The sequence below is a fragment of the Columba livia genome, chromosome 7 (genome assembly GCF_036013475.1).
Source record: "Columba livia isolate bColLiv1 breed racing homer chromosome 7, bColLiv1.pat.W.v2, whole genome shotgun sequence".
NCBI lineage: Eukaryota > Metazoa > Chordata > Aves > Columbiformes > Columbidae > Columba > Columba livia.
The window spans coordinates 18,081,512-18,096,409 of NC_088608.1; the positions used below are offsets into that span (position 1 = coordinate 18,081,512).

Below are 14,898 nucleotides of genomic sequence, written 5' to 3' on the forward strand. Positions count from 1 at the left end.
ATTGACACCATGGAGTCCGGACTTCATCTTTTGTTTGTTATTGTTAGGCTTGTCTGGGTTTACATCAACGTAAGTACATATTACAGAAATATTTTCTTTTATTATTTTCTTGTTTCTGAAAAATTTGCAGTTTTACTTGAAATACAAATACCAGTAAAAGGTTGCAAATAAACCACCTTTTAAAGGTTTCATTTATGAAAGGATTATTTTTCTGATAAATTTGCGCTAAGCCTAGTCCTCTCATTGTCTGGTTTTGAATATTGTGTGAAATTGTTCATTCTGCTGCTAAAATCTGTTGGCAACCTTTTGAGTGCTTTTTTTTTTTTTTTTTTAATTATGAAGGTGGAGAGAGCATCAGAGAGACAAAAATGACTCAATTAGGTAGATCTAAAACATTTCTACTGCGGGGACACTTCAAAATGCATCAGCACTTCTTTTGTTCAGTTTTGTAACTAAGAAAGCTTAGCTCTGAATATCAGACAAATTTTTGAGAATTGGATCTCAACTGGAAGAATTCATTTGGTTACCTTTTTTGCTGAAACTGTGTGGAAATCTAGAGGTTACTCTTGTGCACAGAAGCTACTAACTGTGCCTTTGGTGTGAATCTCATTGTTAATTCCATGCTAAACTGATTTTGGAGCAAAGACTGGAGACTCTGGCCTGGGACCATGCTAAGGTAAAGGATAGGGTAGGAAGGGTGAGAAGAGCCAATGCTTGAGACTCCCTGAAAGGGACTGTGACACCACATTAACTAAATACCATTCTAGTATTCCTTTCCTATGCAGTCTTAACTCTCTAGGTGGCTGCAACAAAGCCAAATATCTCTGTAAATTCTCAGTTCAAATCTAACGGCTCAGATGTGACATCATGCACACTGCACTGCTTCAAGGAGCCATGTGGCTTGGGTGCAGATGAGTCCAGTTCTCATGGCTTTGTCCTTCTGTTTCTGGGTTTAACACAGAGAGCCTTTGGTGCTCTAGACATATGTGCAAAAAAGTACTGTTCATAAACTGTACACATCTCAAGGCATAGTTCTTCTGATAGTGGGATGAGTACCTACGGAGAAGCTTCTGGCTGAAGTTTTGTGTCTTTTGCTCCATCACAGTAAAGGCCATGTGATGAGTGTGCTCTGTTACAGACCCCCTGATGAAGTGCTTAGAGTTGAAGGCAAGTGACAGACGAAGGACGTGATTAGGATTTAAAAGGTGAAAGTAGATACATGCACTTCATGATACTTTCTTTAGTATATATTTACAACTTTTAAATATTGCAAACAAATAAAACCACAGACAGCCTCGTCCATTGTTCCCTGTAGGTGGCCCTATTAGGAACTCTCCTTGAGGTGCAATGCTTACAGGAATGATCATGTTCCATGTTCTGTAAAACAGGGGATGATCCAGAGGTCAAAGGTGTATAGTCTGGCTTCCCAACAATACATTGTTAAGCCAAGTTTCGGAATACTGTAGATTTCTTGTGCAAATTGGAATAGGTCAGAGGAGCTATGACAATAATGCAAAGTCTGATCTTGCAGTAAGGAATGAGAAGCACTATAAAGGAAGAGAAATATTAACACAATACCTGCCTGTATAAAGAAAATGTTCCCGATGTTAGAGGACTTCTTGACCTAGAAATAGGAGATGTAGCAAGATCCAATGACTTGAAGCTCAATGTAGACCAAAGGTTGTCTTACATCTGTAAGACAGATGTTTAGTTACAGTTTGCTGTTAGAGTAACTGAGCAAGAAACAGTGTATTATCCCACCCTAGCAGGTTTTAAATTACGCTAGCCTAATCTTTCTGAAGGAATGTTTAGGTCAGTGACTAATCAGGGCTTGATTCAACATATTTTATGTGAAAAGTCAGATTAAATGGATGACATGTCTGAGGAATGTCTTTCACTTGAAAAATAACCCTAGAAGGGTAGCTATCTTAGTAATTAGCAAGCTGATGTATTGATTCATTTTATGTATTATTTTATTAGTTAGAGAGTCTTTAAAGCCTCTTGATTTTATTTTAGATTTTAAAATATTTTTCTCTAATATTAACTTAGCAAATAGCAAAAATCAAAGGTCCAGGTTAGAATCAGAATACCACAAAAATCATAACCTTTGGTAGATGATCCATTTTGGGCAAAATTAAGAAAGTAACAAATATTTGGTGCTCTTTACCAACACAGATTGTCTCACTGTGTTACAGGAGTTGCAGGATTGGGCTTGTGGACACAGACATATTTCATTGGCATTACATTTTGGCTGAAGAATGTGAGAAGTATTAGTGAGACAATTATTAGAATACTTTTTTTTTTTTTTTTTTCTGTTTCTGATGCTAATAGAAAAAAAGAGATTATGTCGCAATTGAAGAATACATCCCAGTCAGCTCTGAACCTTTTTGGATCATATTTCAAATAAATTAACTTAGAGTCAAATAATTTCAGACAGGGTATATTAGTAAAAGAAAGAACTATTACTGTTTTCCAACGAAATGAGAAACACAACTGAGTACAACCTGTCACAAAGACAGTACAATGATCCAGATGGTTATTTATTTTCAGATAGGGAGGGAGAATGGAGAGAGGACAAACTGATGCCAGAATTATTATTATTTTTTTTCTCTTCTCCTCCCCTCCCATTTGTTACCTTCTTGTCAGAATCGTTTCTCTAATTGCAGGGGAAAGATTTCTTAGGAATAGGTTATATTGATGGGATGTTCCTTTTGCTATCTAAAGGTAGTTCACTTTTTTTTTTATCAGCATGAAATGCAGTTTGAGAGGTCCACCCATTACTATTTCATCTTGTGCAATCTCTAAGACCAAAATAGAAGAAAAAGGATTTTGGCTGCTTGGTAGAGATTTCTTCTCCCCCTGAAGCTTAGAAATTATTTTGCAATTTTACTTGAAATAAAAACACCTGCAGCAAGTTCATTTTGGTTCAATTTCATTAAAGAAATATTTTTATGGTAAATATGCACAGTATGAGAGTTTGAACTAATGAGTATCGTGTGTGTATTTTACTTACCAGTGTATTTGAGGCTTGAGCTTAGGAAGGAATCAAGAGAGGGCAAACTGATCTAACTCTAGTCTTTTCTGATTTTGAATATTGTGTGAAATTGTTCACTGTGCTGCTAAAATCTACTGGCAACCTTGTTAGGTCTGACAGAGTGCAGGTTCTTTTTGGAATGAAGAACATGGTGAGAGTATTGGACATAGATGTAAATGAGTGAATCAGGATTTAAGCATTTCTACCATGGAGACATTTTAGAGCAAGCAGTTCTCATGTTGAGTTTTGTAACTATCAACTATGCGGAAATCAAGAGTTTGCTCTTGCTTAGTAGCAATTCCCACCCTTCCTCCATCCTGGTAGAGTAACATATTTTATGACTAAACTGGGAGAAGATTCAGATAAATGGTTTAAATAAAGCATTTATTTTAAATTATAGCTATATTTTGAATCACAAAATGAAAACTGACAGAAAGGTATGACAGTAAAGATGTGAGTGGTACTGGGCCAATAAGTGATAGCAGGCTTCTGTGACAGCTTTTATGCATATATAAAAATATACATATACAAATAGCATTGCTTATTACATGAGAATACCTTTTTGGGACTTAGGTGGAGGAAGTACCTGTCACTTGATAATTAAGGAGTATTCTTTAGGTAGAAAACCAGAACTTTTATTATGAAGACTTAGTAGGAGAATTCTTGCAAGCCCTCTCATGAGCTTGAATTCTGTGATTTTTAGGTCTTCATTTTGGAGCTGCATCTTATCACACATCTATGTTTGCATATACAGAGCTATGTCACCGATGTACAAGTCAGTGGGAATTATTTACATCCTTGACCACTTCTATGTCAAGCCCAGATAAGTAGGCATATGCCCCCAAAATCTATGCTATATACCTCCAAAGTACTTTGAGAAGGGGCTGAGCCTCCTGAGTGTATTTGCCCTTCTATATACAATACAGCCCTTGTGAACAGTTTTTAAAGAACGAAACCTCTGAGTTACTGGCTGGCTAAAGACCAAAGGGGTGAGAAGCAGTTTTAGGAAAGAGAAGAATAAAAGTCAAATTTCACTGTCTTTATTTCCTTCTGAAAGATGACAGCAGGCAAGGATCAGGTCAGTTTCTGACCTAAATTCAGAATGTTATTGAACAAGAAAAATGTTTCCCCTTTTCCAATTGAAGTCAGCTTTAGGAGCTTTATCATTGTAAAACTATATGTAGAAGCCCTTGCTGTTTCATTTATGTAATGCATTAGAAATGCATATAAAGACAAAATTAGAGTCTGACATAAATATGTCACAAAAGTAGTTATTTCAATAGCATATCTTAGGTATTCTTAAAATCTTAAAACTGAAGTGTATCTGCATCTCGTGATTTCACAACATCTGCTCTTCTTGTGTTCAAGTTTCTCAGATTATTGAAGACTTAGGAACATCCTCTGACATTTTATTCCTTTGCCTTTCTGTACAAAAGCTTGAAAATACCACCCAGTTGTGTTCTAGAAGTTCAAACTTGATATCGAAGCCTGCTCTATCTCATGATTTTAAAGCTAATTTTTTTGGGATGAGAAGTGACATCACTGCTGTCATAAAGTAATACTGCAAAAGAGAAAATTGATGGACCTGCCTGCGAGTATGGCTCATATCACACGCAATAGTGAAAGAAGCCAATTTTGAGAAAGGGAAAACAGAATTCAAATTCTATTATAAAGCAATTAGAGAATAAATATTATTTTCTCTCTTTGGTGTGATGTGCTGCTAGGTTGTTACTAAAAACAAATAGTATCTTAGTTATGTTTGTTTAAAAATAGAACTTTCAGCTTAGTCCTCTATGTTCTACCATTTGTTTGTGGAAAGCCTTTGGCTTCGGAGCTTTTGCATTCAACATTTTGGATCTTCCTATTGAAGCATGTTTGTCACAGCTGTTGAAGGAATGACTTGCACTTTGGCTATTAATTTGTGGCTTTTTAGCTATAGAGGTCTGTCATATTTTCCTGTGAGTGGAGCAGGACGATACAGAATGATTTGGGGAGGTTTGTTATTTAATGGAGTTTTTCCATATTCCATGTATTGTTCATAAAGGTGAACGGTCTGCAAAGTGCTCTGATGAGATCTTAACTCATGATCTTTGCAAAATCTGATTTTCTCTTGCGCTTCGCACTTGCATGTGTGTATTTTGGGGAGTGAAAAGTGTAAATGCCATTGAACTTGATATATTGCAGCACCTTATTAAAAATTCCCTTTACAAGCTTGAGATATTTAGGCAGAGAAGACTAAGAATATTTATACTGATCATTGAAATAGCTACCTGTAGACTGAAAGTTTTTGGTCATCCCAGTTTCACAAGTGGTATATTCACTTCAAATCCTTTTTCTTTAAAGAAGGAAAATCTCTTTTAAACACATTCCTTTCCCAGCTTCATCATGACTTTTATAGCTTAATTATAAGCTCCTACAAATAGGGTTTTACTGCACAACTGCTGACACGGCCTTACCTCCAGTGACCTGAATGGCCTCCTATGTTAATTACTGCAGATCAGTCATTATGTTATAAAAATACGCATCTGGATTCTTTTCTAGAATCTGGACCACAGTGTTGCCTATCTCTACAGTGTTACACGTGTATATCACTTTGTACAAAGACCAAATTTCTCAGTTGTGGCTCAGAAAAATAGCCCCTTTCTTTATATGAACCAGCTTTGACCCTCCCTGTCCTTTATAGTACCCCCTCAGCTCTGTGTCTTGCTTTTGCTGATGTACAAATAAATCAACCTGGAAGATCTTTAGGAGACTTGAAGAACATATCTCATGGCAGCTGAAATTAAATCAGATTTAGTGAAACTCTTTATTGATCTACTTTTAGACTGCAAAGGGTATCCAAAACACAGAGAATGGCCTGCTGCTTTGGCAAGGAAATCAACGTTAACGTTAGCAATAACGTTAACAGCAACAGGGAGACAGAGGTTTACTTGTTAGCTTCTTTTTCCGAGTCTCGTCTCTGTTAATTTTGATTCTTATGCACACAGGTTTAGATGGGCATACTTTTGGGGAGATGTGCTGGGAAGTGATGAATATGAGAACTTCTCCAGCTCAGCTGTTTTAGCAGGCAGCATCACACTCGTGTACTTAATAATACAGGTGTTGTGGGGGCTCAACTATACTTATGCTTACTTGGATATCCAAATTTAGACCTTGACAATTGTTTGTGTAGCTTCCTGGAGTTTTGGTATGGCCAAATGTAACTGTTGAGTTGTAGAGTTACCTAGACTAGAAGCTACATGTGTAGCAGGCTCAAATGCTAAAACTGAGTAAAAAAGGGGTAAGGCTCCTATTAACTGTATTCAGAAGGATATGGTAATCGGATATGTGTTTATAACTTGCGAGTAAAAGGGGATGGTGTGGTTATTTTAGTGGAGAATTGGACAGACCTCAATTTTGAAGATGCTGTGTGGGTCTAAAGGTGAAAGCCTGGTGGGACCGAGCAGAGGATCTCTGTTTTTCAGTGCTCTTCTGATGCTGATGAAATCAAAACGAATCTTGGCCCAAAACTGCACTGAAGCCACAGTCTCGGGGGGCCTGTGTCTCAAGCCTGGTGTAAAGTTGTAACTCGCGGGCCGTGTCTTGATGTTTGCAATAGTGTCACTCGCAGGTCTGTGTTTGCGGTCCGGTCCCTCCCGCCGCTCTTTCCTCTCGGGACACGGAGCGCGCTCCGCTGTTGGCGGCGCGGACTGGACAGCGCCCGCCGAAGGAAAGGGCCGGCGTGAGGAACCGATGCCACCGACATGCTCGGGCGCTGGTTTGCAGGCGCAGCCGTGCAGCGGCGAGGTCCGCCCGCCTTCACCGGCCCGCCGGGGGCTGGCGGCGGCGGTTGGATCCGGCCGCATCCCGCAGGTGGATCCGGCTCCTGTCTCCCCCCGCACTGGGGCTGGCGGTGCGCGGGGCCATGTGACTGGTGCGCGCTTCCTGCCTCCGCGCCACCTGATCCGCGGAGGGAGCGCGGCGGCGCGCGGAGCCCGGCGCAGCCCAGCGGCTCCCGGGGAGCGCGGGCGGGCGGCGGGGAGGGCGCCGCCGCGGCCCCGCCGCCGCATGGAGACCCAGGACCAAGGGGCGCAGATGGAGCCGCTGCTGCCCACGGTACGGCTGCCGCAGCGCGGCCGCGGCGGGTGCGACGCGCCCCGCGGGGAGGCAGCCGGGGAGGGGGGCGTGGGGGACCGTCTTCCTGCCCGCCTGCGCTGGGGTTCGGAGCCGGTTTCTCGGTGCGTGGGGGAATAGGTTGGCTCGCCCTGGTGCCGGGCGATGCAGCAGGGGTGTCTGGGCGCCAGGGCGCTCGGGGATGGAGCAGTGTGTGTTTGTGCGTGTGTGTACGTGTGTTCTGTCGGGACAAGCACCCTGTCCTCCGGCTCCTCCCGCTCCAGGCATCCCTTTTTCTTCGGTACTCCCTCTCTCCGCAGCCCCCTGCCTCCGACATCTGCTTCCTCAGCCTCCGCTTGCCCCTCTGCTTCCCGGCGGTGGAGCAGTGGGGAAGCGAGCACCTGTAAGGTCCTCCGTGGGGATCCCGCTGGGCGCCGGGGCTGGCTCTGCCGGTCCCTGCCCCCGACTCTTTGCAGACCGCCGGGAGATCAGCTGAGGCACTTGCATGGCAGCGTCTGTCTCCCTCCACATCCCGGTCTCTGCTTCGTGCCGCGGTGTCGCAGTTTCTTGTGCTCAGACGCGGAGCTGCTAATCCCTGGAGTTGTTGTCATCTGGGGGAGTATGCGGTGCGCCCTTGCCTCCAAGCACAGGGTGATTACACGGCTATGGCTGGGCAGTGTTTCTTCAGCAAATATGAAAGGAGTCGGTGGGGGACTTTTTACACTGTTAGATCAGTGGGAACCCTCTTTCCTGTCTGGCATTCCCCGAACACAGGGTTTGCAGACACACAAAAGGTGTAAGTGTGGGTGTCAGTCTTGATCTTATACTGAAATGCTGTTTGTGAATGGTGGTTACTGCCTTGTGCTGGAAATCAGACGGTCTGGGGCAGGGAGAAGTCTCTCGTGTGCATACACAAGCATTTGACTGTATGCACACATCCCTGTGAACACACCGCATAAGTCTGCAGAGGCTTCGCTGGCTCCTGAAATGGCTCTGTGTTAGCACAACGTTGACAAAGCTTGAAAGAGACAAGTCTCAGCTGCTGCAGGTTGATGAGATGCACTCGTGGCAGTTCTGTTTTTTGTAGGATCTGTTTTTCCATCATCTGTTGATGTTGCCCATTTTTCAATCAGGTCGCAGGTTGCTACACAGTGTGAGGTTATCTCTGGCATCTCGTTTCTCCTTGTGGCATGGGCAGATTTCCCTGTTGCTCTCTGGATACCTTTTATGAATCCTAATTCGTATTACTTGCTGCTCTTGCAGTTTCTGACACTGGAGCAGAAGAAGGTCCTGTCTTTTACACTGACAGACTGGCTGTCCAGTTCCTTTCCTTAGAGAGACAATTCAGAGTAAATCTGGTTTCCATCTGTAGTTCATGATCACCGATTCTGTGGAAGTCTTAGTCATCAGTGTTTCACACCAGTGCAGTAGTCTGCAGTTGGTAGCAGTCTCACTTTTGCTTGTACCTTGTGAGTCTACATGCTGGTCTTGCTTTGGCAGTTTGTGTTGTCTCTGCTTGTGCAATGGCCGCTGTGCAGGGAGTCTGAGGAGTCAGCTTTCAGAGGGTGCAACGCACAGGATTGCCTTGTGCTGTCTGGTTTTAACTTTGTTCCGCTAGGGCTGTGCACATTAAAAAAAGGCTGTTGCTGTGGTTGAGAGGACCAAAGATTGTATTTCTTGTCTGTGGATGAGAGGAGAATTGTCCCCGCTTCCCTCTGCAGCCCTGCTCTGTTGCAGTACCTGTCTGCAGAGCTGCAGGTCCCCATCAGTGCTGTTGCTTATTAGGCTTGTGGCCTGGTTCCCACCTCCATTTACTACAGCTGACTAGTTCAGCAGCTGTTATGTTTGCTTCAGGTAGGGAAGGGACACTTCTGTATTCCATGTAACATTTATTGTCGCTCATCCTCCTCCTCAATCCTCTCTTGCTGTTTCTGGTAGAGCCTCTGCAGGTCAACAAGGCAATGTTGCTTTCCTGCCACAATGATGGCAAAGGCACAGCTCCTTCAGTCTTCAAGATTTCTCTGTCCTGGTGGCATTTTCTCTGTGCTTCAAGCAATAAAGTGTGTGTGTGCGCGCTCTGGCACTCGGACGCTGGCCAGTGTCTAGAGCCCTACATGCGGTAAGGCAGAAGTGGCTTTTGCATGGTGGGAGTCTTGTTCCTGGAGTCATAGCAGAGTTAAGGAGCAGGAATCGGTGCTAACTCCCGTGCTGTTGGCTTGGGAGGTAACACCATGATATAGAAGTACCTTTGGAGTACTTCTCTTTTCAGGATCAGTCTTCATCTTGACTGGAAACAAACGGAACAGGAATGCAAGCTGTAAAATGGATATAGTTCTCTTCCCAAACATTAACCCAGTTTGATGGACTCTGGGTATGAAGAAAAAGGTTCCTAGCTGAAGGAACTTGTTTCCTTCAAGAGCTTAGTCTAATGGCTGTAGTATATGCAGCAGACTTTTTTTTTTAAATGAAACTGTAACATGTACGTTTTAATTGTTATTTATAGTAAAAAGAGAGCGATTGTAGTCCTTGATTAATTGAATCTTCTAATGGTGCTCAGAAATTGTGAAGCCTCAACGTAATGTCCCACCCAAATCCCACAGTCTGTATGAAGTGGAGTCTATTTTTATTGTAGTATTAGTCGTATATTGTTATTGATTTATTATACAAGCTTTTAATCAAAACTCCCAATCCCTAGCAATTTGCAAAATGATAAAATACATTATTGCTTGTGGTTTTGAGGAGTTAAATACTTCCTTATCAGTCTCTTTTCACAAACACCTTTTGGAAGCAGTTCTTCCACAGCAACAGCACCTTCATTAGCGGTTAGGCTACTGCTTGATATTTTTGCAGTGTGGGCAAATTTCTGTGAAAATTGTTAGAAATCTATTGCAAATTGTCTGTAAGTGCAATATTGGAGAAATAAATGAAAAAGGAAATTGTTTAATTGGAAACAATTTGTTCAAACTGGTCTTTTTATTGTTCAATACATATACTAATATGGTAAAAAAATGCAGACTTGTATGCTTTCTGTATCATCTGATGTTTTATTTAGCAGTCATCAAGTGTATTTTTTTCAGTATGATGGTTCAGTGTGCTTTCAATTACTCACAACTATTTTAAAGATTGCCAAGGAGTCATCATTTGTTTACAGCATGGGACAAACAATCTGCAGATCACGTGTACAAAGATATTTATTGATTTCTAATGAAAGGACCAGATATTGTTAATTTGCCTGTATACATGTATACCTCATTGAATGTAAATTATTTTGCAAATTGTCACTTAAGGCAGTGTATTCATAGCTAAAGTATTTATTCCTGTCTGTTCTGGATCTCTATTGTATTCAAGCAGAAATTGACTTTCAGCGTTGTTATCTGACAGAGGGTTGATGCTGCAGATATACAGAGCATTTATAGACAAAGTGCAGATATTTTTGTTAACTGTATTTATGCTTAGCATGTTGTTTTCCTGTGTTTTCTGAAGGTAACAGTAAAAGTCATGTATGTAAAGCCAAATTGACTCTTCCTTTCTAATTTTATATTCTCTCACCTTCCTCATTTGTCTTACAATTCAAAAGCTGTTTCGTTTTATTTATTTGTTGATTTATTTTAAAAATCTGGTAGATACAAGACCTTGAAGCATGATGTTGCTGATATATGCACTATGGTGTGATATGGTACATATGCACTAGGTAGATACCGTTTTTTATCGAGTACTGTTGTCGCTGCTGCAAATGGCACGCGGTTATTACTACTTAGGCCTGTGTATGTGGGAGAACGGTATAGCGAGATCTTGGATAGTAACTATTTTTAATGTGGCAGGTGAGTGTGGGAAGCTGCTCACAGTAACAGGCCAAATTCTTTTGCTTTTGTTAATGCTGAGTGGGACCTCCGGCAAGGCGTGCAGACGAGATGTATTGCTCATTGTGAGAATGGAGGGCAGAGCCTGACCCCACAGTTTGTATAACAGCACTAATTCCCAGTTCACGTCACCAGAATTTAGTATTAAAGCAACAGTTAAGGCAAGTTTATAGACACTACAGGAATGTTGTGATTCTTTCAGAAAAATACAGAGGCAGTATTACATTTTCAAGATGAGTACTGAGATAATGGCACCACTGAAAATAAACCCCCAAACTTAATTATAAGTATAAATTTAACATTGAATTGCTGCTTTGGGTATTTTCTTTTTCACTGCCTGATTGCAAGTTCTGACTGAAAAGAACAAAACCCCTTCTTCCCCAGGAAAATGCTGGAATGAAATTAAGTAACAACAGAGGTACATATTTCTTTAAAAAAACCCAGCTCCCTCCCTCTTGGATTTGCCAGTGTCATTATTAAAAAAGATTTTCCTGGATCATATTGTATGCTGTGGTGTTACTATTTAAGAATAATTGACAGCCTGATATATATTTGTGCAAAAATAAGAAAAAGTATTAACGCTGTGTAGAAATCATCCCACTTTAATTCATCTATGTCTGGTTTGAGTTCATCCCACTAATTTTAGTTGTTAAATATATGCTTTCAATTTCCTCTGCTAATAATTGCCTCTTCCCTTTCTACTTTTTCCTTTGGCAAAAAATAATAGAGTCAATTCTAAACCAAAATACTTCCACTGACATCTTTTAATGCTTCTTAAATAAGTAATGTTTACAGTCTCAGTGGATGAAAGGATTTAAGCAGGTAAAGAAACACTTAATCCACTGTAAATCGTCTTGAACAATTAGTTGTGTGTCTGATATGAGAAGAGAAAGCCATAGGAACAGCATGTTCCTTTCATTTCTGTAATATGCTGTAACGTATGTGTTCAGGTCTGCCTTTTGAAATACCTGAACTTTTGAAGAACCGTGCCATTGCGACTCCCTTCTCAATAATAATGACATATTCATGTTGTCCAAATTAATGGAGGACTGAATGTGTTCAACACAATTTTCAGCATTGTTGAAGTTGAAAAGTTATTCTCATGAAATGAAAAATAATCTTTGCATATTTAAGTATGATTAAAATCCACTTGACTCCTACACGGTTGTTGACTAGGATAGGCAAGGTAAAAGCTGGAATAGATGATAAAGGAAATTTTTAAAAATAGAAGGAAGGAGGTATCTTGGGGAACGGAAAACAGAAGTTGCAGGGTGAAATGGGGGTAAAATTGAGAGTGTGGAGGGATTGGTGCTAAGTTGGAGAATTGGGGATATGATGGCTGACTGTGGTATACAAGGAAAGAGGGAGCTGATTAAGGTGTGGGGTGAAGAACTGATTTGGTTACAGCACAGGAAAGGAAATGGAGGAACCAAAGCAGAAAATACAGCTCATGCCCTTGTACAGCTTGGGCAAAACAGGATCTTGAATGCTGATTCTTCCATATCTTTGCTGAATTCCCTGCCCAGCTCCTGGAGCCTTTTCACTCTGTTTCATTAGCTGTTTACGAGACATCGAGAAGCTGATGATACATAGGTTTTGGAATTCAGTGGAGATGTGAAAGATATGCCAAGTTTTGCAAGTTCTCCATTTTAATCAAGCAGAGCAGGAACTTGGTGCAAGGAAACAGACACATTAGCGTATTTAGGAGAGATGAGGTCTTCAAGGTACATGAGGTAATATTTGGCATTTGTAAGGTATTAGCTGATTAGTACAGTACTAAGTGCTGGGTTTCAATAAAAGAACAGCAACTGTAGAGCAATTCAGGAAGAAAAACAAAAATCAGCATGGGCCTAAAAAATATGGAAGATTTGAAGAAACGGAGATTCTTTAACCTGACCATGGAGACACACACCTTTAGTGTGTAAAAGGCTGCTGCTGCAAAATAGACCAGTTTCTTACTTATATCCCATCTGAATAGGAAAAGAAGAAAGGGTTATGAGACAAAAGGATGTTAAAAAACCCCATCTAATGCTAAAGACAATACAGCAGTGGAACAAACTATCTAGTGTATTTGTGGAATCTCCATTATCCATCTGCAAGATGAATATGTGACAGGAAAGACACATATACAGTTAGTGCTGCTTTAGGGCGGAGTGATGGACTAGAAGACCTCATGAGATCTGTTGCAATCCTATCATTCTGTGACAAGGGCTCACTCATGTTTTTGCAAAGACTATTTTATAGATGGATGATATATTGTGTGCAAAATGAGGAGAAAGGAGCAGTTTATCTAGATTATAAATGTTGATACCTTCAGATAACTTAAGTCCACCTGAATCTTGAATTTACTGTAAACACATTTACTATAAACACATTACACATTAAAAAGATAGATGCTGACCATTCATCTAACGTTGTGATTGCAAGCAGGTTTTAAAACCACACAAAAATATAAAATGTAATGTTTATGAATTTGTGTCCATGATATGCTAATCCTAAATGTAGAGTTTTAAGCCTTCCTGAAGTCCTGTTGATTTTTACAAGAGTGTGAGAGTCTGTCTGCATCAGTGAGGCTGCAAGACCTTCTAGGATAATTTCACTGGGAGCAATCACTTTGTAGCTGTCACACTCCCAAATGCCAGGAAGTATTGTGACTTGTGTTGCTTTTTGCAGAGATAGTGAGATGTTTTTGCACTTTTTTTTTTTTTTCCTGGAAACTTGTATTAAAAGTTTGAAATGTATTAAAAAGCTTAAATGGTATTAAAATGCTATAAATTGAAAAAAACTGATCTGAAACCACTATTCTGAGGAATTGTTCCAGATATCAGGCACTAACAATTGCACTAGATTCTCTCTAGAGGTATTCATAGTCACTGAAACTATGGAAGGATGGAAAAAAACCCAAACCCTGCTATTAGATTCTGGCAAAAATAGAAAATAGATACTTAAACTGTAATTAGTCTAGCAAACTATGTCATTAAATAGCAAAATGCCATGTCATTTCTGGAGAGGAAGGTCATGTATGCATGTCAACTTCCTTTTCAACATACGAACATGTACAAGGGTTTTATCTTAGAAGTAAGCAGCCATCAGGAAGATTGTGATTTCATGTCAAATGTTGCCCAACAAAACACTGAAAATTCTGTGGTGATTGTGTGGCATTAAAGGTGTTTATGATGTTATAAGCATAAATAGGAAATAAATGTGCAATCAGGGAGATTGTGTATCAAATCATAAGGGCTTTGGATATTTTTATGGGTACTGAGTAGTAGGTTTCATATTTTTTTGTTATAGAATCAAATAATAGAATACACAGGGGAATAAAAATAACTTCAAGGTTGCAGGAGTTTTCTTCTCAAGCATTTTGTTTTTGGGGTTCAGGAACATGCTACTGGTAAATTGGAATAACTGGATTTATGATTGTAGAATACAAATCAGAAATAAAAATGCCTGCATTATATTGATGTGCTCAGTATTTGTAAGATTTAGTAAAATTTTCAACATTGTGTTTTGTTAGTGGACTGAAACATCAAGTTTCTGAACACTAAGATGGAACTATTTCCTTCTGCAAAGCTAAATGTCTGTTGTAAAATGAAGCACAAAAAAAAGAGAATAATTCCAGGATAAGATCCTGTAGTCTCTCCTAGATCTGGCTGGACCAAAGATCTAATCATTAAATCTGTCCTGAGTGTATTTCTAGGAAGAGGATTTTGCTTCTAACATCCATCCATCCATCCATCCATCCATATTTTTGACAGTTTTCCAATAACCAAACAGGAGCCCTATCAGTCATATTGTTAAAATTCAACTGTGAAAAATATTGGTGTCTTTCCTCACAAATTAATATATTGATTTTTTTTTTTTTTTTTTTTTTTTTTTTACTATATACTGAAAACGTACAGAAAAAATATG

The 14,898-nt window shown here is 40.2% G+C and overlaps 1 protein-coding gene across 4 annotated transcripts in view; it reads left to right on the forward strand.

The window, feature by feature from the left end:
* Positions 1 to 6,935: 6,935 nt before the first annotated feature.
* Positions 6,936 to 14,898, forward strand: part of SLC4A10 (solute carrier family 4 member 10) — a 158,376-nt gene continuing 150,413 nt past the window's right edge. The window contains exon 1 of one of the 4 annotated variants that reach the window (XM_065069652.1): positions 6,936 to 7,129. Coding sequence is in view for 3 of the 4 variants with exons in the window: in XM_065069645.1 (XP_064925717.1) it covers positions 7,082 to 7,129 (48 nt within the window). In the remaining variant the exon portion in view is untranslated. The remainder of the gene's footprint in view (positions 7,130 to 14,898) is intronic. The other 3 variants (XM_065069645.1, XM_065069646.1, XM_065069647.1) reach the window with 3 other exon arrangements.